This window comes from Scyliorhinus canicula, chromosome 1 (genome assembly GCF_902713615.1).
Source record: "Scyliorhinus canicula chromosome 1, sScyCan1.1, whole genome shotgun sequence".
NCBI classification, from domain to species: Eukaryota; Metazoa; Chordata; class Chondrichthyes; order Carcharhiniformes; family Scyliorhinidae; genus Scyliorhinus; species Scyliorhinus canicula.
This window is the reverse complement of record NC_052146.1, coordinates 249,351,383-249,377,777: the sequence shown is the minus strand read 5'-3', so window position 1 is coordinate 249,377,777 and position 26,395 is coordinate 249,351,383. Positions and strand designations below refer to the sequence as shown.

At 44.1% G+C, this 26,395-nt stretch overlaps 1 protein-coding gene across 1 annotated transcript in view; it reads right to left on the bottom strand.

The window, feature by feature from the left end:
* Positions 1-26,395, bottom strand: part of ppp2r5a (protein phosphatase 2, regulatory subunit B', alpha isoform) — a 288,446-nt gene that overhangs the window by 123,468 nt on the left and 138,583 nt on the right. Inside the window, exon 3 of the mRNA XM_038811016.1 lies at positions 21-122. Coding sequence (XP_038666944.1) covers positions 21-122 — 102 coding nt within the window. The remainder of the gene's footprint in view (positions 1-20; positions 123-26,395) is intronic.

The following is a 26,395-nucleotide window of genomic DNA, read 5'->3' as shown; positions in this document are numbered from 1 at the left end:
ATTTTTACATATTTATTTACCTGCATGTGAGGCCAAGCTGCTTCTAAGGATGGTTCATCCTCTTCTGGATCAAAATCCGGATTGTCACTGGGAGGAAGGGTTCTGAAAATATTACAGGTAATCTGCAACAAGATTATGATTAAAGAATTTTTACTCAAACAGTCTATGGTGATGAGTTTTAAGAAAGCTGCAACAGTACTCAATTTATCTGAAAATAAGCCAGTTAATAGCCGCTTTACTTGAATTAGGCAAATATAATTTCCAATTTTCCCCCACAAAATTCCAAAGATGTAGCTGAAGTTGATTCAAACCAGGAAGGGTATACTCCAATAATTCTTGAGTGGTGCCATCATTTTCTATATTGCATTTGGGGCTGGTTTAGCACAGGGCTAAATCGCTGGCTTTGAAAGCAGACCAAGGCAAGCCAGCAGCACGGTTCAATTCCCATACCAGCCTCCCCGAACAGGCGCCGGAACGTGGAGACTAGAGGCTCTTCACAGTAACTTCATTTGAAGCCTACTTGTGACAATAAGCGATTTTCATTTCCGAAATCCAAAGAACCTTGCAATAAGTACAGTGTGTTTATTTCAAATTTGCCTTTGATTATAAAGAATCCTATCAACTTTTATTCTGTACCATCAGGAATGCTGCTGCATTGTGAATGAAGTGGCAGAACACGATGAAGTGACCAACATGGTAATTTCAAATGAACCTGTGGCTATGTTGCAGAAGTGGTTAATACATGCTGAAGCTAACAGAAAGAAACGTAAACCAAGTTTAAGTCTGGCAAGAGTAAACATGTTTCTTGAATGTTGATTTTAGAATGGACCAGAATTGGTCTGTGCTACTGAAGCAAAGTTATTAAATTGTGCAGTAAATTATCTTCCATACTGGAGTGGAGTCATAAAGTTTGTTGAAATATAGGTATGCTTTTACATAATAGCTTCTAAAAGTCCAAAATTCTTCATTTGATATTATATTGTATACTGTTATTACATGAGCCATTCATCACAAAAATTGTCTTTATATTTTTTTAAAACCCATTTACACCAAGATTAACTAATCTGTAGCCAATATTGACAGGCTACTGGTTAAGTTATTCTATGGTGCAGATGTGTACAACACAACCGTACTTTCACAATTTCTTGAAAGCTTCATGCTTCTTTATTTAATCTACATCTGATATTTTTACACCTAGTATTGTTAAATATATTCCATCAAACAGAGGTAATTTATGAGAAAAAGGCATAACTTGGGAGTTTTACTATCTAAGCAACAGCCATTGGAAGAGAAACAATTTAATTTGTGGTTGACTCTTCAGCTTCAATGTGCATGCTACTAAAATAAAACAAAAAATCTGCACTGCGATTACATTTCAAAGTATTCTTGTAAATAACTAGCAAAGTATAAATGTGTGCTATATATCTTGTTAAATATATGTGTCGCACTCCATTATGTTATGGATTTTGAGTCAATACTTTATATCTAAAAACACAAAAGGCGACAAAAGTTTGGCCGACCAAGGATCACTGCAACATTCCCCATCTCAAGAGGGAATAAATGAAGTTTCCAGACTGATGCTGACTCAACGTCTTTTCCCGAAATTATATCAGATCAGCATGAATTCATTGAATGGCAGAGCAGGCTCAATAGGCCGAGAAGCCTTCCGTTCCTATGTCTTATGGTCAAGTCATCACACAGGAGGCACAATCAACATGGCCACCCATCTTATTTGGAAAAGGACTTATAACAGGTCAGATTAGGGTTACACATGTCTGGTGCCCAATTTTAAAAACAGCAAGAAGCTGGTCTGCAGGCAGAGCTCCACAGAAATCCATCAGACAACCATCGAGCCAGCTGCACATCAACTACACAGGCAACAAAATAAACAGCCAAACCTTGAAAGCGGGAGATGGACTCTCTCCAATCTATTCCAACCGTTCGTCTGAGAACCAGTCGCCTGGAAAGTCACTTATTGAAAACCCTTTGCTTTACTCGACCTTCACTTCAACAAAAGCAACTCATCTAAGAAATGAGTTGTTATGAAGGACACTGAGGCAAATACAAATTATAATTAAATTGCTTTTTCCCTCGTCTGCATCTAATCTTTGTGTGAGTGATAATGTGGGCGAGTTGAGTGAATGAGAGATCATGCCTCTTAACCTCAGGGAATATCTGAGGTCATAGAATCATAGAGTTTACAGTGCTGGAGGCCATTCGGCCCATCGGGTCTGCACGGCCCTTGGAAAGAGCACCCTACTTAAGCTCAGACTTTCCAGCTTATCCCTGTAACCCAGTAACCTCACCTAACCTTTTTGGACATTAAGGGCAATTTAGCATGGCCGATCCGCCTAACCTGGATGGTGGGAGGAAACCGGAGCACCAGGAGGAAACCCACGCAGACACGGGGAGAACGTGCAGACTCCGCACAGACAGTGACCCAAGCCAGGAATCGAACCTGGGACCCTGGAGCTGTGAAGCAACTGTGCTAACCACTGTGCTATCGTGCTGCACTATTACCTGCAGTACCCTACTAGTCACTACCTGCCAATTTGAAAAAGACCTGTTAATTCTTACGCTTTGATTCCTGTCTGCCAACCAGTTTTCTAACCATCTCAATAGACTACCCATAATCCCATCCACTTCAATTTTTCCCTGTTATTCAGGAATTTGTCAAAAGCCTTCTAGAACAAGGTGCTGGTTTTCCATTTCAGGAACTACGTCCCCACGCCATCGTGAAAACTGTGGCCTTTTACACCAGAAAAACTGGCGTCAAAAAGCCACATATTCACAGCCCTGCAGGAGGCTAGCCGGAAGCCGTCATGAGGCTCGCAGCTCCAGCTGCAGATACGGCCCCCGCACTTCCTGGTAAGCAGCCACGCATGTGCATGGCGGCGGCCTCCAATGGCCGCGCCGTGCTCCATGGCGGACTCAGACCGCGGAGCTCGACCATGCAAATAGTGCCCCCAATCAGCTGCGCGCCCGACACGGGCCGCCCGCTCAGAAATACCCCGATCCCATGAGAGGCCCCCCCACCCTGCCCCCTGATTGGCCCACCACGCGAGTATCCCGAACGGCAGGACCATGAGTGGTCCACAGTCAGGACTTCGACCGGTTTGGGGCGGAGAATAGCGGGCTGGGCCTCTGCCAATGGCCATAGGTAGGGGATACGCGGCGCGGCATACTCCCAGAGTACACTGCTTTTCGGGGGCCGGAGAATCGGGGAACCGGCGCCGGTCCAGATTTCATGTGTGGAATTGGATTCTCAGCCCTGGCGGCGGATGCGATTTCGGCATCGGGTGCTGAGAATCCAGCCCAGTATTTTTCAAACTTTCTTCCCGGGGACCCTTTTTTTTTTACAACCGGCCAACCTTCGGAACCCACGTCGCCCAAACTTTGTGACCCACCGTTTTCACTTAGCTTTAAAATGACAGGTGAGCCTGCTTGGTGCTCACAATCTCACTTGTTTTGTCATTCAATGTTACATTTCTGTATGGGTAGTTCATCAGAGGTCCTGGAGCTCACACCAGCACTGTTTTGTCCTGTTGTGGACTCTCCTGAACAACTCGCACCCCCACTGCTTTGTCATGCTGTGGATTCTCCTGAGCCACTCACTCCAGCAGGTTTAGCTCCGAGACCCTGGCCTGTTTGTGTCTCTGACCTTCTTTCTTTATTACAAAACAATTCATTTTAAATTTTTAAGTCCTGTTGCTGGTTTGCTGCTGACAAAGTGGTGAATCGCAATCAAGCCCAGAGCACGTGACGTCAGTGTTCGAGATGTGTGACTTGCTCTCTGACTCGCTTCAGGCAGGAAGATTGATGAATTTTTAAAAATATTCGCCTGAGTCATGGAGCTGACGGTGATTGTCGCTGGGCTCCAGATATGCTCACTGATGAGTGGGCACGCATGCGCAGCACGCCTGCATTTAAAATTTTTTTAAAGTCGGCTGTTGCAGCTGTTGTACGTTAATTCCCACGATCGGGAACGCCGTGATGAATTGCTCCATGGCCCTCCCGACACCCGCAACCCACCCAGGGGTCACGATCCTGACTTTCAAAATAACTGTTCTAGAAGACCATTTTATTTTAAATGGTCTTACGTGCGTCACTGTTGGAAGTTCCCAATTGCAACTGAAATTAACACACAAAGTACAAACTGTTTCTTAGTATAGCTTGAAAATTATGATCAATAACATTTCTGTCAAGAGGCTAAAAGATTGTCCCGACTAAAAGAATTGTCCCAACATCAGTCCTTGGGTATTCCAAGCACATATAATGGAGCCAAACTTCCAACGGTGTTCTCACACAAAGGCAGAGAAAGGAAAAGTAACTGGTTGAGGAAAGCAGAAAAATCTGTCAAGATTCCTTTAACTTACCCTTACACTAAGTGTTCATTATGCCGTAAAATTGTTGCAAGCTAAACAAGCTCCAAGCACTATACGATGGAATCATCAACAATGCAACATAGTACAACATCAACTTCTATTTATACAGTTCCTTTAACCAAAAACATTTTGAGAGTTATAAAGCAAAACATGACACTGAACGACATACAGGGATATTAGAGTAGGTGAGCAAAGTTGTCATCAAAAATGTAGGTTGGATTTGATTTATTGTCACGTAAACCTAGGTACAGTGAAAAGTATTGTTCTGCGTACAGTCCAGACAGGTCGTTCCATACATGAAAAAACATGGGACATGCATAAATACCCAAGTAAATAAATAGACAACAGGCAGCGGGTTTTAAGGTGCATCTCAAATATAAGGGACAAAGGTTTAGAGAGGGAATTGCAGAGTATGGGCACTAATAGCGGAGCAATTAAACTTGGGGTGCTTAAGAGGCTAGAATTTAGCCAGTAGGTGGCTATTTGGTTCAGTGTCTGGACAAGAGCCAACTCCACCAATTAAGTTGTCCACTCTTAAACTGCACAAATGTGCACCCTTTCATAATTTTATTTATTTTTATTTCCACTTCGGTGCAAAAGCATTTAGTGATTACCCAGTGCTTTGGGATATCCTAAAGACTGAGTCACAATGTAAGTTCAAGTTCTTTTTATAGTACTGATCTCAGGGAGACATTGGCATAGCGGTATGTCACTGGAGAGGCCCAAAATAATGCCCTGGGGACACAAATTAAAATCCCACCACAATAGGTAGAAATGATTTCAATGAAGAAATCTGGAATATTAATAAAAGCTAGTCTCAGTAATGAGATGATTCCATCTGTATCGGTGACCATGAAAACTATGTTACTTCACAAATATCCTTTCCTTCCTTTGGAGACCTGGTCTGGCCGATATATGTGACAACGTGGTTGACCCTCAACTGCTCTTTGTATCTAGCAAGCCATTCAGTTCAAGGGTAATGCTAACCTTATCAGTGAGTAAAGAAAGAAACTCACTTGTTCCTTTTTACCAACCAGTGAAAACAATTCTCACTTTTCCTTTACTTTTCTTTCGCACTTGGTATCAATCTATTGCATCACTCCCTAGCTCAGAAATACTTTCTATAATGGAATTCCAAAAACTGCGATACGATACTCGAATTTTTGTAACACATCACTGAATGAACTATTCAAATGCACGTGACTCCACCTGAAGCAAACTATCCTATTTATAAATTAAGCGAATGTACATAAATACTCTTTTTAAAAATAAATTTAGAGTACCCAATTGTTTTTATTCCAATTAAGGGGCAATTTAGCATGGCCAGTTCATCTAGCCTGCACATCTTTTTGGGTTGTGGGGGTGAGACCCATGCAGACACGGGGAGAATGTGCAAACTCTACACGGACACGGACAGAGACCCAGGGCCGGGATCAAACCAGGGTTCTCAGTGTTGTGAGGTAGCAGTGCTAACCACTACGCCACCGTGCTGCCCCAACATAAATACTCTTGAGGTGTTAATCAATTTCTGAATTTATATGCTTAAACTCCATGTGATGTACCAAAATGCTGCACTGTAAAAGCAAGTTACTTTCATTAGCATTTGATTTGTCCTTGCAAATAGCAAACATAAAATAATTTGGGTTTGTATAGTGCAATTAACACAGTGTACATGGCAAGACATTTGCAGGAGGATAATCAGACTAAAATTGACACCAAGTTAAAGAAAGAAATACGAAGATATCTGACTAAAAGCTTGGTCAAAGGAATAGGTAATGAGGAGCGTCTAAAATGAAGAGGCAGATAGAGAGGCGGAAAGTTTGAGAGCCTTAGCAGCAGTAGGTGGGGGTAAAGAAAATCAAGGATGTGGAAGAGGCCGGAGTTTGCAGAACAAAGTCTTTTCTCAGGATTTTAGAGATGGAGGTGGTTACTAAAATGGATAGGAGTGAAGTCATGGAAAGATTTGAACCAAGAAAAAAAACTTTAAATTATAGGGCTTAGACAACTGCGAGCCAATGTAGATCAGCAAGCACAGAGGTGACGCGTGAACAGCGCTTGTTGGAAATTAGGATATAGACAGTAGTTTTAGATGAGTTCTCAAGATTGAAGGATGAGAAGCAAGCCAGGAAGCATTGAAATAGTCAGAAATTAACAATAGCACAGATGAGGTTTCCAGCAGCAAATGGGCTGAGATAGTGGTGAAGATGGCTATTTTACAGAGGCAGTAGTAGACACTCTGCGATGGAGAAGATAGTGGGTTGAAAGAGTCAAAGTCAAATTGGAAGCAGAGACTGAAAATAGTCAGGGTCAGTCTGAGATAATTGCCAGGAAGGAGAATGGAATACGTTGCTAGCTAACAGAACTTGTGGAGGGAACTAAAGATAAAGATGTCTATTATCTGAATGTTTAATTGACATCATGAATCGGATTTTAATTGCTGGTAGGGGCATGAATTGGTGATGGTATGATTTGAAAGTTGCATTCCTGGAGGGTGGCACTGAATCCCTCCGGCCTTAAGAGCATGACACAATTTTCAATGGGAGGGCAGGAGGGGATTTGTCTGGAACCTGCCACATCTCCAATTAACTGCCTGGTAAGCCAGTTGTGGAACAAGTCAAAAGACCTCACTGAGCTAGTTCTCTATTTTTAAAATCGGCAGACACAGGGAATACACAGTATCTGGGCGAACCTAATGTATACACAGCAACAAGCCATCAAAGCTAATGGAGATACTACTGTAGTCAGTACTGGTCAACTCATATAAAATACAGAAAATCATGCGCTGCTGCTGAACCAGAGGCAGAACAAGGCATTCATTAAGGTGCCACATAAAAGATTACCACACAAGGGTCACTGTGTTAGGATGATATATTAGCATAGATATAGGACTGACAAATTAAACAGGAACAGGATAAATTGATCACTTTTGAGGGTAGCAAACTATAACAAGTGGAGTGCCACAGGGATCAGTTTTGGGGACTCATCTATTTCTGATCTATATTAAAGACGGATAAAAATAACCGGTTTATATTGTAGCCAAATTTGCTGACTACGAAGCTTGCCTACAAAAAGAGGTAGGAAATCAAATTTTGAGGATAGAGTTTGGAAAGGGTTATAGGTAGGTTAAGTGAATGGGCAAAAAATTAGCAGATTGATTTAATGTGGTAAAATGAGAGTTTGTCTACTTTCATGGGAAGAGAAAAGCAGAACATTATTTAAATAGAGACTACAGAATACGCAGTAGAGGAATTTGGGTATCCTTTGTACACAAATCACAGTTACAGCAAGTAATTCAGAAGGTAAATGGAACATTTGCCTTCATTGGAAAGGGAATAAAAAGTAATAGAAGTATGCAAGTTGTGCAACAAAACTGCACAGTGGTTTGGCGAGAGCACATTTAGTCTACTGTGCATAGTTTTGGTCTCCTGATTTCAGGAGAGATATATTTGCATTGGAAGCAGTTCAGAGAAGATTCACTAGGTTGATTCTTGGGATGAAGGGGGTTGTCTTATGAGGCTGAGCAGGTTGTCCCCATACTCATTGGTGTTTAAAAGAATGAGGGATGATCTTATTGAAACACGAGATTCCGAGGGGGCTTGACAGGGGAGATGCTGGATGTTTCCCCTTGTGGCAGAATCTAGAATCAGGAGGCACAATTTTAAAATACGGGGTCTCCAATTTAAAACGAAGATTAGGAGGAATTTCTTTACTGCAGGTTCTTAGTCTTTAGAATTCTCTTCCACTGAGGACAGTGGAGGCTGGGTTATTGAATACATGAGCTCCAGATTTATAATCAACAAAGAAGAAAAGGATTTTGGGGCAGGCAGGAAAGGAGTTACGGCCACAATCAAATCTGCCATGATCTTACTCCATGGTGGAGCAGGTTTGATGGGTCGAATGGCCTATTCCTGTACCAATATCTTCTGAGTTGCCATTGCTCATGCTGAGAGACATGTATTTCTCATTAGTGAGAGGTGGAGTCCTGCAAGGGGCATCAGGCCGCTCGCCTTACCTGGGAGGTAGAGGTTGGCAGAGCAAGTCTTGCTGCACAAACCACCAGTTCAGGGAAATGGGAACAGGCAGAGCAGCAAAGAGGAGCCTCAGGATAAGCATCCTCCTGGTCAGGAGGCTGGAGGAACACAGATAGGGGCTGCAAGAAAATGAGATGCTACTCAAGGCACTCAAGTCAGCTCCCTGCAAATGACAGAACAACAGTACCTCAGAAGCTGTGATGCCTATCCAGGCAGATGGCCTCAGAGATTTGCGTTATTGTACACAGTGCCTGGTGTCTTGCAGTCCCCATGTCAGTCTCTGCCCTGCAGCCATCAAGGTTACCATTGCCCTGAATTTTTATGCATCTGGGTAGTTCGAGAGATCAGTTATGGACCAGGGTAGTATTTCATAGTTGAAAGTATCAGCCATCTCGCAGATTCCCTATTTCAGAAAGATCACTAATTTTATGAATGACTTGAATGGCGGTGTTTGGTATATGGACAGTAATTTGCAGATGACACCAAATCTGCATATAGGTTAAGAGCAGAGGAGTGCAATCAATTGCAAAAATATTTAGATGTGCTCGGGGAGTGAGCCACACAATGGCAATTGTTTAATTTTGGGTAAATGTAGTGTCAACGTAGAACACATGTATTATTTGCAAGGAATAATGCTCAAAGAGTTTGAAAGAGAAAAAAAGCTAACTTTTATTGTGCACGATCAATCAAGATTCACAAACAATGCAGAGAAGCTGTAGCTAGAGCTAACAATGTACTGGTTTATATTAATACAATCATTCAGTATAAATCAAAGGACGCAACTTTTTTTACTCTACAGGTTGGTGGGCAAACAATATCTTGTCTACTTTGCAACTTTTATGTTCCCCAACGTGGTAGGTGCTTTGACAAAGAGTCATCGGACTCGAAACGTCAGCTCTTTTCTCTCCCTACAGATGCTGCCAGACCTGCCAAGATTTTCCAGCATTTTCTCTTTCGTGGTAGATGATATAGTTGCCATGAAAAAGTTTCAGAGAGCTACAAGCAGAATTGTTAGCTTAACAGAGGAAGAGCGGGCCATTTAACCCATCAAGCCTATTGTTCAATGGATAATCTGTAACCCAACTCCATAAATCTGCTTATGTCGCAACTTTAATACTTTTGGTTAACAAAAACCCAGCAATTTCAGATTTAGAATAAGCAACTGATCCAGCATCAATGTTCTTTGCGGAAGGAGAGTTTACAACTTCCGTTGCATGTTGTGTTTTCTAATTACACTCCTGAAAGGTCTGGTTCTAATTTTTAAATAATGCTCATACCCTTTTGCCCACTCTTCACAGGATAGTCACAGTACAGAGGGAGGCCATTCGACCCATCTTGCCTATGCTGGATCTCTGAAGGTCAATTTCCCAAACAGTCTCTTACGAAAGATTTTATCAAATGCCAAAAGTTCAGATAAATAACATCCATAGAAATTCTTCTTTCCATTACTTCAGTTACCTCTTCAAAAAATTAATTCAGTACATCACACAAGGAAATATTTTTCATAAATCCATACTGGCTCTCTCTGATGATCAGCTGAAAATTGTCAGGTTTCAGTTAGTTAATCCTTAATTGTTGACGAGAGTAATTTTCTGACAACCAATGTCTGGTCAACTGATTTCTAATTTTTTAGTTGCCCTCTCTCACCTTTCTTAAAATATACAATGACAAGCACAGTTTTCCAATCTGAAGAGCAACTCCCAAAACTAAAAATCTGGAAGATTATAGTAGGAGCAGGTATAATACGCTCACCTACTTCCTATTAAACCTAGGGATGGGAATCATCTGGTCCTGGGAATTTCTCATTTTTTAGTATTACTTTCTTCATAATTGTTAATTTACCATTGTTATTTGATTGAGTTGACTAATATTGATAAATCAATATTAGTTTACTTGGCATGTTCTGCATGTTGACGTCTTCCTCTACTGTTAATTCCCTTTCCAATGAAAACAACCGTTCCATTTACCTTCTGAATCACTTGCTGTACCTGTGATTCGTATACAAAGGATACCAAAATTCTTCTACTGCATATTCTGTAGTCTCTATTTAAATAATGTTCTGCTTTTCTCTTCCCATGAAAGTGGACAAACTCTCATTTTACCACATTAAATCAATCTGCCAATTTTTTGCCCATTCACTTAACCTACCTATAACTCTGGCTCCTCCACAAAATTTGATTTCCTACTTCTTTCGTAGTCAGCAAATTTGGCTACAATATAAATCGGTAATTTGTATCCATTATTAATATAGATCATACATAGTTGAGTCCCCAACATATTGTTGTAGAAAACTATCCTGACCACAGTGAAGAAATTCACCTTGCTGAGCTGGGCTGGTTTGTTCATTCCCAACAATGTGAAAGTTACATATTTTTTTGAATTCATTTATGTGATGTTGGCATCGCTGGGTAGACCAGCATTTATTGCCCGTCCTTAATTGTCCTTCAGAAGGTGGTGGCGAGTTGCCCGAATTGCTGCAGTCCTTGAGGGATAGATACACCCACTGTGCTGCTACGGAGGGAGTTGCAGCATGTTGTCCCAGTGACAGTGAAGGAGAGGCGATATATTTCCAATTCAGGGTGGTGAGTGACTTGGAGGGGAACTTCCAGGTGGTGGGGTTCCTAGGTGTCTAGTCCTTCTGCTCTTGTCCTTCCAGATGGTAGTGGTTGTGGGTTTGAAAAGTGCTGTCTGAGCAACCTTGGAGAGTTACTGCAGTGATTCTTGTAGATGGTACACATGGCAGTCACTGTTCGTCGGTGGAGGGTTTGAATGTTTGTGGAAAGGGGAGCAATCAAGCGGACTGCTTTGTCCTGGATGGTCTCGAGCTTGTTGAGCGTTGTTGGAGCTGCACTCATCCAGGCAGTGGAGAGAATGCCATTACACGCCTTATAGATGGTGGACAGCTTTGGGGGTCAGGAGGCGAGTTAATCGCCGTAGGATTCATAGCCTTGGATCTGCCCTAGTAGTCACAGTATTAATATGGCTAGACCAGTTCAGTTTATGATCAATGGTAACCTCAGGAAGTTGACTGCGGGGGATTCAGCGATGGTAATGCCATTGAATATCATGGGGCGGTGGTTATATCCTCTATTGTTGGAGATGGTCATTGCCTGGCACTTGTGTGGTGCGTATGTAACTTGCCCGGGTCACCACACCTGTTCGGGTACATGGAGGGAGAATTCAGAATGTCCAATTCACGTAACACGCTACCCTGAGGAACTCCTGCAGTGATGTCCTGGAGCCGAGATATATTGACCTCCAACCACCACAACCATCTTCCTTTGTGCCAGGTATGACTCCAACCAGCGGAATGCTTCCCCCCCCCCCCCCCGATTCCCATTGACACCAGTATAGCTAGGGCTTCTTGATGCCTGTCCAACAAGAGAGTTCCTTCTTATCCAAGTACTGATTCTAGTGTCCCATAATGGAACATCTGTTTTCCAGACCACTTGTGAAGCTTCATGTTCACCTGCCTAATTTCCTTACCCGTAAGCTAATTTGCATGCAGCTCAAATAACGATCAAGAGATTATAACCTTTGATGGTCCTTTTCTTCAATTTAGTTCAGAGTTCCTGGTACTCTACAAGCAGGACCACATTAGTTTTTTGTTGGCATCAACATGGGGCACATGGATATATCTCCCCATTTAAATCCATAATAATAATAATTATAATCATCACGGCCACGGCCCATCGAGTCTGCTCCACCATTCAATCATGGCTGCTATTTTTCTCATCCCCATTCTCCTGCTTTCTCCCCATAACGCCGGATCCCACTTGCTCTCCAATATCTTTTAAAGCCAGTTTTAGACGTCCCTCACCCTGGCACCAAGTAGGCAACATGTGCAACTTTCAATCCCGTTTACAAAGAATGCTCCCTAATTATTGAATTCTCTACAACGACCACATTATGCTTTCCCTCTTTCTACACCTGGCTGCTCCACTCGTGGTCCTTGGACAGCCTCCTGCTCCAAGATGCCATCATCAGCATTCTGGCTGTCCCGCTGATAGTCTTTATCCTTATCCTCACCAAAAGTACAATGTATCCATTGATAGGATCAGTTTCTGGGGTATCTTTGTTCCCTATCTCACCTGGATTCCCCTTACTTTGTACACTATAGATCACATTAACTCCCTTACGATCCTGTACCTCGGAGAGGTGGGAGTAAGATCTGGAGTATACTGTTAAGTCAATTCTTCCCCTTCCTGATGTATTGGGAGTATCGGCAACTCATATTTCAGCTTAATTGCGCCAAGGTAGAGAGATTAAATCTGGAGACATCTATTGCAGATATGCTCACTCAAGACAATCTAATAATTCACAAACTCCACATACCATACAAAACGTGCCCTGCAGTAACTCTCCAAGGTTGCTCAGACAGCACTTTTCAAACCCACAATGGTTTACAATGCACACCATTTTCTGCCATTCTTTATGACCTCTCTGGAAAGCCTCAGTGAAGAATCTCACCTGCTCAGACAGGCTCAAGGATATTGGTCTATTGACTTCTGATGGAAGCCATAGAGTGGGTGGTTGCACAAAGGGAGGCTCCTGTTCGAAGACATTGATTTTGGCCCTTTTTACCCGAACTTTGGGGAATTACGGTGGAAAATGGAGAATGGAGGTGGATAAGATCCCCCCCCGGATGGGCACAATAGCGGGTGACCAAATTCGACAGAAGACAGTGAGAGCCTTGTCTAAAGAGCTGGAGGAGACTCGTGGCGCAGCATCAATTATAAAAACGGAGTGGGGGGAGTTGTCACCAACTGGAAAGCTATAAATGGAGAAGTCGACGCGCTTCATTAAAGACGAATTTCGGCAGCAGCGGAAGGAAATGCAAAACATTTGGTCCAAGGCACTTTGGAACGGGTGGAAACGAGCCTTGAAGTGCAGAGGATGGCGATCCACAAAATGGAGATGACGGTGTCTTACCACAGTGATCTGATTGTGTTGAAGCGGAGATAGCAATCTTGGGGGACGTGTAAGATGCTGCGAGCAAAAGTGGAGGAACAGGAAAATAGGTCCAGGCGGCAGAGCAAGTGGAGGGAACGGGCTAGGTTGCAAGGATGCTGGCCAGGCTGGTGGAAGAGGTGGTGCAGGACAAGGCCCTGGAGGTGGATCATGCCCATAGGTTCCTGAGGCAGAGACCGAGACCAAGAGCGGGGAAGCCATCACATGCAGTGATTGTGCAAATGCACAACTTTCAGGACAAAGAAAAGATTCTGAGGTTGGCCAGGGTGCGGCAGAACTGCAAGTGGGAAGGAAACCGAATCCAGATCTATCAGGACATTGGAGCAGAGTTGTCCAGGAGACAGGCGGGGCTCAACAAGGCCAAGACAGGGCTGTATCAGCGCCAGATTTGGCTTGGGCTCCTGTACCTGGTCAGACTTGGTAACTTTTGAGGACAATAATATTACTTTGGGACGCCAGAGGAGGCAAATGACTATTAAGGAACACAAGCTGGGGGTGGGCTGGGGGAAAGATTTAGGTGGAAGTATTATCTTTGCAAAAGTTTGTTATTGGTTTCTGTTTGCTGACTGGGAAAAGTTGTAATGGCGGTGGTTGATGAGTATGGGAAGAAGGCAAGCTGCATGCTAGCTCACCAGCCTGGCAGCATTGAGGGAAATTCTCCGGGGAGGGGTGAGCAAGTGGTGTGAGATCCAGAGAGGATAAATTAGTTGTTTAAGGTCTTTTAAGAGTGGCTCAAACGAAGGCACCATTGCTAGATCACTTTCCGGCAAAATTTTATAAGCAGTTCGCAACAGAGTTGGCCCCCCACCTTTTAGGCATGTTTAGTGAAACGTGGAGAAGAGGGAGTTGCCAGTTACGGTGGCGCAGCCTTCGATTTCACTGATCCCAAAAAAGGGAACATACAGTGCAGAAGGAGGCCATTCGGCCCATCGAGTCTGCACTGACCCACTGGAAAGTGGCTAATGTAACACCCCTGTTTAAGAAGGGAGGGGGGCAGAAGACCGGAAATTATAGGCCGGTTAGCTTGAATTCGGTCATTGGTAAGATTTCAGAATCTATTATTAAAGATGAGATCGCAGAGTGCTTGGAAGTGCATGATAAAATAGGACTGAGTCAGTGGGGCTTCGTCAAGGGGAGGTCACGTCTGACAAATCTGTTAGAGTTCTTTGAGGAAGTAACAAGGAAGTTAGACAAAAAAGAACCAGTGGACGTGATTTATTTAGATTTCCAGAAGGCCTATGACAAGGTGCCGCAAAGGAGACTGTTAAATAAGTTAAGAGCCCATGGTGTTAAGGGCAAGATCCTGGCATGGATAGGATAGAGGATTGGCTGACTGGCTAAAGGCAGGGAGTGGGGATAAAGGGGTCTTTTTCAGGATGGCAGCCAGTGACTAGTGGTGTACCTCAGGGGTCGGTGCTGGGACCACAACTTTTCACAATATATATTAATGATCTGGAGAAAGGAACTGAAAACACTGTTGCGAAGTTTGCAGATGACACAAAGATCTGTAGAGGGAAGGTAGTATTGAGGAAGCAGGCAGGCTGCAGAAGGCTATGGACAGGCTAGGAGAGTGGTAGATGGAATACAATGTGGAAAAATGTGAGGTTATGCACTTTGGAAGGAGAAATGGAGGCATAGACTAGCTTCTAAATGGGAAGAAGCTTAGGAAATCAGAAGCACAAAGGGACTTGGGAGTCCTTGTTCATGATTCTCTTAAGGTTAACGTTCAAGTTCAGTCGGCAGTTGAAAGGCAAGTGCAATGTTAGCATTCATGTTGAGAGGGCTAGAATACAACACCAGGGATGTACTTCTGAGGCAAAATAAGGCTCTGGTGAGACCCCATTTGGAGTACTGTGAGCAGTTTTAGGCCCCATATCTAAGGAAGGATGTGTTGGCCTTGGAAAGAGTCCAGAGGAGGTTCACAAGAATGATCCCTGGAATGAAGAGCTTGTCGTACGAGGAACGGTGGAAGACTCTGGGTCTGTACTTGTTGGAGTTTAGAAAGATGACAGGGGATCATATTGAAACTTACAGGATACTGCGTGGCCTGGATAGAGTGGACATGGAGAGGATGTTTCCACTTGTAGGAAAAACTAGAAGCAGAGTACATAATCTCAGACTAAAGGCAAAATCCTTTAAAACAGAGATGAGGAGGGATTTCCTCAGCCAGAGGGTGGTGAATCTGTGGAACTCTTTGCCGCAGAAGGCCATGGAGGCCAATTTACTGATTGTCTTTAAGACAGAGATAGATAGGTTTTTGATCAATAAGAGGATCAGGGGTTAGGGGGAGAAGGCAGGAAAATGGGGATGAGAAAAATATCGGCCATGATTGAATGGCGGAGCAGACTCGATGGGCCGAGTGGCCTAATTCTGCTCTATGTCTTGTGGTCTTATGGGTAGAATGGAGGTAGCGGATTGAGGTTTTGGGGAGGTTTGGGTTTGGGCCGAGGTTTATGGCGTTAGTCTGGTTGTTGTATGTGTATCCCATGGCAAGTGTGTAAATGAATGAGAGGCACACAAGGTATTTTGGGCTGTTTAGGGGGACAAGGCAGGGGTGGCTCACTGTCGCTGCTGTTGTTTGCGCTGGTGATGACATTCAGGCCTCGGTTGAGTGGCGGGGGATTGTGAAAGAGGGCAGGTAGCACTGGGTGCAGTTGCGTGTTGATGACTTGTTATTGTTAATGTCAGACCCGTTGGAAAGTATGGTAAGAATCATGGGTTTGCTGGAGAGGTTACTGCAGGGGGGGGGGGCTTGGGGCTTTGCCATTCAAGGTGGCAAGGCAGCGGATTCAGTACCTGGGGATTCAGGTAACACAGGGGTAGGCCACAATGCATAGGTGGAAGCTGACGGGATTGGTGGAGGAGATCAAGGGGGACCTTAAAAGATGGGATACGCTGCACCTGACATTCACCGGGAGAGTGCAGGTGGTGAAGATGAACGTGCCAAGATTTCTGTTTGTGTTTGAATCCCTCACGATTTTTCTCTCCAAGGCCTTTTTCAGAGGGTGGATGCGATCATTTCGAAATTTGTGTGGGCAGGGAAGGTGCCGATGGTGAAGAGGGCTTTGTTGCAAAGGCAGAGTCGGGTTGGCACTCCCAAACCTGTTGCATTACTATTGGGCACAGAATGTGGGGACAGTGAGACAATGGTGGGAGGGGCTGGGGCGGACTGGGTCAGGTTGGAGGACACGGGTCGGAGGGCTCTGGTGATGGCCCAGTTGCCATTCGCTCTGAGAAAGCATATGGGGAGTCCATTGGTGGAGTCATACTTAAAAATCTGGAGCAAGCTGAGGAAGCACTTTGAGATGGGTGTGGAGGGAGAGAGAGAGAGAGAGCGAGAGCGAGAGAAAGAGAGAAAACGGGACTGGAACTTTGTGGGCAAGGAGCTACCTTCGTTCCCTCAGGTACCAGAGTATATGCTTCTGGAGAAATTGCTGCTCCCGGGAGAGGTGGGGAATGGCAGGATTGACGATATATATGCTTGGTTGGGACAGCAGGGAAACACAGTAGTGAAAGGATCAAGGAGAAGTTGCGGGCGGGGGGGTGGAGATAGGATGGAGTCTTTGGTGTGAGCTAACCTCTTCCTGCGCAAGAATGAGTTTGATACAATTTAAGGTGGTGCATAGGGTGCACATGACTTGGGCTCGGATGAGTGAGTTCTTTCCGGGGGTCGCAGAGAGGTGTGAGACGTATGGGAGGGGGCTGGCGAAACATGTTCATATGACATTCTGCGGGTGTGAGGAGTTGGAAAACTTTGGGAGGAGGTGTTCGGGACCCTATCAGGGATTGTAGGGGTTGAGGTGAAGCTGGATCCTACGGTGGCAATCAAATTTCAGGTGTCCGAGGTGCCGAAGCTGCTGGAGGGGAAGGAGGCCAATATCTGGGGAAGGGGGCGAATATCTTGGCCTTCGCCTCTCTGATTGCCCACTTTTGAATTGGAGGTCAGGTAGGCCACCAGGGGTCGCAGCATGGCTGGGGAATCTGTAAGAATGTCTCAGTTGGAGAAAATCAATCTGCCTTTAGGGTGTTCGAGGTATGGTGGAGGCTGAACATGGCTATATTTGAGGAGCTGTTTGTTGCCTGGAGTGGGGGTGGGGGTTTAAAAAGGGGAACAAATGTACAAACTTTAAACTTTGCTCAGATGTTAAGCTTGTGTTACTTTGTTGTATGTGTTTGGAATAAAATATATAGTTTAAAAAAGGATATTGGTCTATTATGTTGCAGGAGCATTTACAGGTGATACGATGGAGATGTACAAAATAATTCAGGAGTTGGATAATTTACCTATTTACAGATTATTTCAGTTTAACAGGTTGGAGACGACAAGTTTAAACTATGTATGAATAGAAATAGACGAGGGGCGGCACGTGGCCCAGTGATTAATACTGGGATTACGGCGCTGAGGACCCGGGTTAAATTCCCAGCTCTGGGTCACTGTCCGTGTGGAGTTTGCACATTCTCCCAGTGTCTGCTTGGGTTTCACTCCCACAACCCAAAGATATACAGGTTAGGTGGATTGGCCATGCTAAATTGTCCCTCAATTGAAAAAAAGTAATAATTGGATACTCTATTTTTAAAAAATGTTTTTTAAATGAATAGAAATAGACTGGACATTCGACAGTGAGCAAAGCCAGGAATCAAACCCGGCTTTGAAGCAACAATGCAAACCACTGTGCTACCGTGCCGCCCTCAACTCTTCTAAAATACATTTAAACAAAAGCAAAATACTGCAGATGCTGGAAATGTAAAATAAAAACAAAGTGCTGGAAAAAAACTAACAGGCGTGGCAGCACCTGTGAAAAGAGAAATAGAGCTAACATTTGAGTCCAATATACCTCTTCTTTCTTCAGTTAAACCTAGAATCCAAAGCTAGCCAAATGTACATTACAGCAAAGTCAACAACTTAATACATGGGAAGCATCAATCAGTTTCTGAATTATTGTAATTCAGCGCTTATATTATGCATATAAATCCAGCATTCATGATTGTTGTAACAAGTAATTTAGGGAACAGGATTAAAATATATCGCGTTAAAATTAGATCAGTGATATTAAATATAAATTTACCCCTCTCCAGCATTTTGTTTTTAATTCTAGAATTGATGTTTGGTGTTGGGACTATTGGCTCTCTATATGCATTAAAGATGGGGCTGGAATGGTTCTTGACTGGGGCAGAGGCTGCATCATAGAGGATAAATGCCTTTATAGATCTTGATCAATGTGGGACAGGAGTTTTCCAGAGTACTTGTTACCTTATTAATCCTGGGTTATCCTTTTTTTGGGGATCACAGTTCAGGCAATGAATGACCAAACCAGTTGGGTGCCCTGTTAAAATGTGCGCCCCTCAGATTTAATTGAACGAAGGCACATATACAAGAACAGACTAATTATCATAATACTCTGCAGTTGATAAATATTCTTTATTCATACTAGTTTTTGTTACAATTGAATGTAACAAATTTTTGTTGTGCACATTAATCTAAATAACTTAAGTACTGCAGACTGCTGTTTTAACCTAGAAGCAAAAGTGAACCAAATAATACATTACAGCCAGGTCAACAAACTGAAAGCACAGAAAGCACTGAGACACAAAAATCAGCAATGTACTTTTAAATTATTGCACTGGGGTAATTCAGGGTTTAATTATGCATACAATTCCAGCATTCACGATTGTTGAAGTGATTTATAATAGACAGTTAAAATATACAGTATGAACAATAGGTCAGAAATATTACTAAACATATATTTGCCCCTTGTCAAATGCGACAGAAATGGGATCGGTGGCCAGGAGCGGGGTGAGAAGGAAGAAGGAAGTTTGAAAAGCAATTTAATGACATTAACACTTCAATACAACAGTTCTGCAGGATGCAGCTTATTAAATAATTCATTTTACATTGCTTTGATTCATTTCATACTTAATCCTTACTGAACTAAAATATTCAATTTGAAAACTATATATTATCAGATGAATATGCATGGCATTAGCCAAATACAAAATTGAAAACAATATTGTAACACCATTTATCAAATTACTAGAATATTAAACGGAATAACATTTCTGAGTATTATCGCAAACTAAAATTAGTACCCCTCATTACCCCTTTACTCAAACGTATGGTTAAAAGTTAAATGAGAACTTTACACTATAAAATCCGAGATTTTATGGGTAAATGATGAACCTATGCAGTACTTCAATTATTAGCTGGATCATTGATGTTCTAAACCCAACTGAGAAAATAAACCACACTTGGTGAAAATCTGCAAGGCCATGCATTGTTGACATAACTATATAATTTTTGTTGTTGAAATATGTGCTCAATTTTGCAAAATCATTTTAGAACCCTTAATTAATTCAAGCTTACACATCAACTACCTACTAAATTAATCCACTGAGCAGAGCTCCTATGCTACAAAAACAAACTATTGCAGATGCTAGAATCGGAAATAAACCCAAAAATAGCTTTTCATCAAAAGAGGTCACAGACCTGAAAAGTTAACTTTTTCTCTCTTCACAGATGCTGCCAGAGATGCTGAGTATTTCCAGCAGTTACTGTTTTTATTTCAGATCTTCCATAATGTTGCTCATGGGCAATGGAGGGCTCTAAGCGGTCAAGCGGAATGTGGCAAAACATACAATCTTGGTACTGGATCAAACTTAAAAGTTGAGCAGACAGGTTCAAACAGAGGTTGAAGAAACCAGGAGGTCACCATAAACTAGACATTGGAGGAGCAAAAACTCTGATTAAGTGGTGCATCATGCACGGAAGGAGAGAATATTAAAAATAATTAAAATAAAAAGCCAGGAATAAAAACCATAAAATGCCTGTCTTAAGTGTAGAAATCTGGCTGGCCTGCGCTTATCATGTGGCTCCATTTATCATTATTATATCTTCCAAGAAACCAGTTTCTGAATTTTCTGGGAATGGATCTCAAAATTCAAATCTTTATTCACATGAACAATCACATTCACCAGACAAAATGCAGAGACATAATGAAATCTTTTTTAAAAATGTTTATTAAAACATTTTGATGAACAAAATTATTTGAAACAATTAACCAAAGTTACAAAGATAGAGACTAACAAGCAAAAGCACATATTAATTTAACCCCCTCAAAAAAAAACAAATTAAACCCTGATGGTGACTAGCTCCTTAAAAAAAGAAATGAATGGCTGCCATCTGAGGTAGAACCCTTCTAACAACCCTCTAACGGTGTACTTTTTCAAAAATAAATTTAGAGTACCCAATTAATTTATTCCAATTAAGGGGCAATTTAGCGTGGCCAATCCACCATCTACCCTGCACATCTTTGGGTTGCGGGGGCGAAACCTACGCAAACATGGGGAGAATGCACAAACTCCACACGGACAGTGACACAGAGCCGGGATCAAACCTTGGGACCTCGGCGCCGTGAGGCTGCAGGGCCAATCCACTGCGCCACCATGCTGCCCCTCTAACGGTGTACTTAACCTTCTCCAAATGTAAGAAAGACATGAGGTCACCCAACCAGGCCGAGACACTGGGCGAAGTAGAAGACCACCAACCCAAGCAGAACTCATCTCCAGGCTATTAATGAGGTGAAGGCGAGGACATGCACCTTCAACCCAGTCTGAAGCACCGGCGAGTCTGATACCCCAAAAATGCCACCAGCAGACACGGATACAAATCAACATTTAAAAAAAATGTTTTTATTGCAGTTTTTCACTTTATACACTGTACAGGAGACAAGTGTATGTGCATCAGATACAACATCAAATAAATGTCCATTGTTATCGACCCCCCCTCTCCTCCCTCCTTGGACCCCCTTTCTGCTGTTTTAAGATATTTTCTTAGGTCTCATATTATACAGTGGGCAATGCAGCTCTCTCCCCACCCCGTTCCCCAAATCCAAATCCTGTTTTTGATGTTTCTTTGGGGGTTCTGTTATTTGTGGCCTTGCTCTCATCCATTTTGGCTGTTCTCCAGCCGCCTCCTCCCTCTATCACTGACCCCCACCCCTCCATATCTGTTCTCAGCAGTCTCACTGGCTCCCACATCTCCCCCCCCCCCCCCCCCCCCCTCATTTTATTGGCTGTTCGCTTCAAACAGTCCTGGAACAAATTGGTGAATGGCCACGTTTTGTGGAAGCCCTCCTCTGACCCTCAGAAGGCGAATTTGATCTTCTCCAGGTGGAGAAATTCTGACAGGTCTGCCAGCCAGTCTGCAGCTGTGGGTGGTTCTGCTGACAAGCAGGATTCTTCAACGGACGATTCAGAAAGCAAAGGCAAGGGTGTCGGCTCCCTCCCCTATGAATAGTTCTGGCTGGTCCGATGCCCCGAAGACTGCCACTCTTGGCTATGGCTCATCCTCACCCCCACAACCTTGGACATTGCCTTGAAGAAGGCTACCCCTAACCAAACAAGTCCGGGGCATGTCCAGAACGTGGGTGTGGTTGGCGGGCTAATTTAAATGGTAGTCCACCCCTAGATCTGCCCCTCCCCCTCTCGGGTTCACAGGGAAGACTTCACTCTTGCTCAGGTCGAGTTTGTGGGCCGAGAAAACTCCAAACTCTCTCAGAAGCTTCATGATCTCTTTCATGCCACTATGCAGGTCAGAGATGTCGAGGAACAAAACCTCAGCATAGAGTGAGACTCTGCTCCATGTCTCCTCTTCAGATTCCCTTCCAGCTTCTCTCCGCTCTGAGGGCGATCGCTAACGGCTCAATTGCCTGAGCGAATAGGAGCAGGGACACCGGGAATCCTTGCCTTGTGCCTCCGTGCAGCTGGAAGTATTCAGAGCTGGTGGTGTTGGGTCTGAACGCTTGCCTTGCGGGCATTGTACAGGAGTTTCGCCCATGAGGTGAACCCCGTATTCAGCCCCAACCGCTCTAGACGATCACCTCTGGTGTTCTCTCCCGGGATGGGGTCATTATCATGTTGTGCAGTCGTCTGGTATTCGTTGTTAGCTGTCTATCCGTCTGGTCCTCTGCGACCACCTCTGGTACACAATTCTCCAGCCTGTTAGCCAGGATTTGAGAGAGTCTTTTCGCATCCACATTGAGCAGCAAAATGGGTCTGTATGATCCACCTTCTTTTTATAATCTTTATTATTGTCACAAGTAGGCTTACATTAACACTGCAATGGAGTTACTGTGAAAATCCCCTGGTCCCCACACTCTGGCGCCTGTTCGGGTACACTGAGGGGGAATTCAGCATGTCCAAATTATCTAACAGCACATCTTTCGGAACTTGTGGGAGGAAACCGGAACACACCCGGAGGAATCCCACAAAGACATGGGGAGAACATGCAGACTCCCACAGACAAGTTACCCAAGCTGGGAATCAAACCTGGGACTGTGAAGCAATAGTGTTAACCACTGTGTTACTATGTGGTCCTCTTTGCCTTTCTTGGGTATCAGCGATATGGTGGCTTGTGTTAGCTTGGAGGCAGGGTGGCCCTCACAAACAAGTCTGTAAACATCTCCTGCAGGTGCAGGGCCAGTGCCGTTGCAAATTGTTTTGTCGAAGTTTTCTCGTGGCTGCCTGCTTTCTCAGCTGGTGAGCCAGCAGGTGGCTAGCCTTGCCTCCATGTTCATAGAAGGTCCCCAGTGCCTGGTGGAGTTGACGCACTGCCTTCTTGGTGGATAGCAGGCAAAGGGCCATTTGTAGTTTTTTTCTCTCCACCAGAAGGCCTCGGAGCATCTCCTGTCGACCTCCAGAATGGAGTCGATCAGTTGCTGCCTAGCCGCCCTCTCTTCCCTGTCTCGTGCTTTATAGGCAATAAATTTTCATCTAATCACAGGGTGAGACCTCCCTGTTCCGGTTGTTAGTAACAGGCCCGCTATTCTGACGTTCTTGGTCCTCCACATTCCCTTTCAGGCGCCGCTGGGTTGCCACCAACCTCTTAATTTCGGCCTCCAGGGCGACGTTTCAGTCGCTCTGGTCCATCGAGGCTTTCTCTAGCTCCTTTACTGTGCTCCCCTGGGTCTCGTCTCCTTCCCGAACTGCCAAGGGCCACCTACATGGTGGTCAGCACCTCTGCCACTGCCACCTTTATTTCGGCCTTAATGTCATCTCTCATCTCCTTCAGTTCCCTGGTGAGGAACGTCTTCCATCCACCATCTGGCAGAGGGTTGGGACATGGGAAACTCGTTTTTTGGGTCACCGGTCTCCTTCTCTCAGGAGTGGCCAGGGACTCCCCTCACCTAATGGGTCTGCTTATGCGCTTGATCATCTTCCCATCCCTTGCCACAGTTTTTGGGGTCTCTGCGACCTCTTGAACTGCTGCTTCCTGGCATCCTTGCTGTATTCCATTTTCAGGGTGAGGGGATGTTTTAGTCTGATTTTGTGGGCCAAATTTGGCTAAAAGTGCCTCATTATTCTGTCTTTCGGAGAAAAGCCACCTGGTGTGCAACTGCTCAGCACATCCCTGTCACCGGAAGATCCAACTCAACACTGAATATTTCTGACATTGTATTGAAGAGGCCCAAAAGCTGACCAACTTGGGACAAGACCAGAACACAAGAGTGTGGTTAGCAGGTCCCCAAGCAATGCTCATACTTGTCTTCCACCACAGAAAAAAATTGACTCATCCTCGCTTTAGTCAGATGCACCCTGTGCACCATCTTGAATTGGCTCAGACTTGGTCTGACTCAGACACAAGAAGAAGTAGAGTTAACCCTGTGAAAGGCCTCACTCCATACCTCAATCATCCAGAATGGGAGCCAACTCACCCTCCTATTTCACCCCCACTTCGTTCAACGTAGCCGACTCCGCTGAGAGAATATGGCTCTATTAGCCCAAAATAGATACCCCGCCAGACCCAGCCAAAGACAAAATCCTCTTCAACAGGGAAGAGGGTGTACCACGGGAAAGGAGGAAAATGCCTTGCGCAAAAAATTGAGAGTCTGAAAAGACTGGAACCAGTTGGGATTTTCCTTCAGTTTGTTGAAAATGACAACCCTCCCCGCCACAAACAGGTCCCCAAACCCTTCCTCTCCCATGACTTAAACGCCAAGTTCAAATTCGCTGGCAGAAAAAGGTGATTATTGCAGATGGAGGCTAGCGAAGACATGGGACAGAGGTTAAAATGCTGCCTGAACTGCTTCCAGATTCTCAGGGTGGACACCACCACTGGATTCAGGGAATATCTTACCAGAGGGAAAGGCAACAATGTGGTTACTATTGCACCAAGGCTACAAACCGTATAGGAACCCAACTCCATTTCTCTCCATATGGAAGCAAATCACTGAACCACAACAATATCTTCTGAATATTGGCTGCTCAATGATAGAACAGTAAATTGGGTAGAGCCAAGGCCCTTGACTGCCCATCTCTTTGGAGCCTTACCCACTCAAATAAAGGAGGACATTAATTTATTGACTTTGACAAAAAAGGACTTGGGGAGAAAGATGGCATACGGGGAGAGATTATCCTATCTCTTTAAGTGAGACTTGACACCATCAAGCAGTCTGGTATAATTTAGTTTATGAAGCAAGACCCAATTGTGGGCCACCGAGATAACGAAGATGGGCATGGCGATAAAGTAGCGTCTCCACTTGGGCTCTCCTCCCGTGCAGTCGACCATGAAGCATTCACTCTTGTTCCAAGTGGTACCCTGAGAAGGAGCTAAACCACCTAAGCAGCTTCATTACCTCATTCATAGAGGGTACTGGGTCCATAATATAGAGAATTAGGTCATCCACATGAAGGCAAACCAGACGTTCCACCCCTCCCTGATTTATTCCCCTCCACTTAACAGAGAACATCAGCGATGTAGCAAGCAGTTCTATTGTCAAAGCAAACAGGAGCAGAGACAGTGGACACCTCTTGTCACATGCCCCCATTGAAGGAGGAATAGCCTGACTTTGGAGCATTCATATAAACACCAGCAGTGGGGGCCCTATACAGTAATCAAATCCAGGAGAAAAAAAGTGTCCAAATCCAAACCTCTTAAGAATCTCAAACAGATATTTCCACTCCTCTCTGTCAAACGCATTCTCAGCATCTAGGGAACCAATCAACTCTGGTTCAGGCACCAAGGTGGGGAGAAGGACAACGTTTAGCAGGTGATTTATGTCTACTGACAATTGCCAACCCTTAACAAAGCCTGTCTGATCCTCCAAGATGACCTCTGGGAGTCAGGGCTCCAGCCACAGCAAGTAACTTAACATCCACATTTAAGAGTGAAATAGATCGATAGAACCCACTCTGTCTTTGTCTTTCTTGAGATCAAGGAGATAAGGGCCTCTGAGGGCAGAGGGCAATGAACTAGAGAGTAAGGAATCATTAAACAAATCTAGAATTAAAGGTGCCAACTGCTCTGCAAACATCTTATAAAATTCAATGGCGAAGCCATCCGGGCCAGGGCTTTACTGGACTGCATCAACCCAATGCATTTCCTAATTTCCTCTGGGCTCAATGGGGATTCCAACTCGTCGCTCTTCTCCCTCTCCACAGCTGGGATAGATAAGCTGTCCAAAAAGTCAGTGATGACTGTTCCGATCTATAGAAACCCCAATATTATGATTCAAAAGTCACATTAACCTGAGAGGGACGGAAACCAGACTGCCGCTCGAGTTATGTGCTTGCACGAAATCCCGGAAAGTTGTCTGTCGATTCAGCTGGTGAGCTAAGAGGCAACTGGCCTTCTCTCCCCATTCATAAAACATACCCCTTGTGCATTGCAGCTGGCCCACCGCTGAGTCTGTTGACAATAGTCAAATTGTGTCTACAGAATTTTCCTACTTCCCGATGACTGAGTCGGGACAAGCGAGTACTGGTGGTACAGCTCAATAACGAGCCTCTGCTGCTCCAACCTCACTACCTTCAACATGTGCACTTTTCAGGAGATAATCTTCCCCCGATGGCTACCTTAAGAGCTTCCCACAACATAGAAGGTGAGAGTGAGTCCGTTTTATTAAATTTTATATAATTTTTTAATGGTGAACAGGTGTTCACAAAATATTTTATCTGCTAATAATGCCATGTCGACTCTCCATGGCAGATGCTGGGAGGGACCCGACCCCAGTG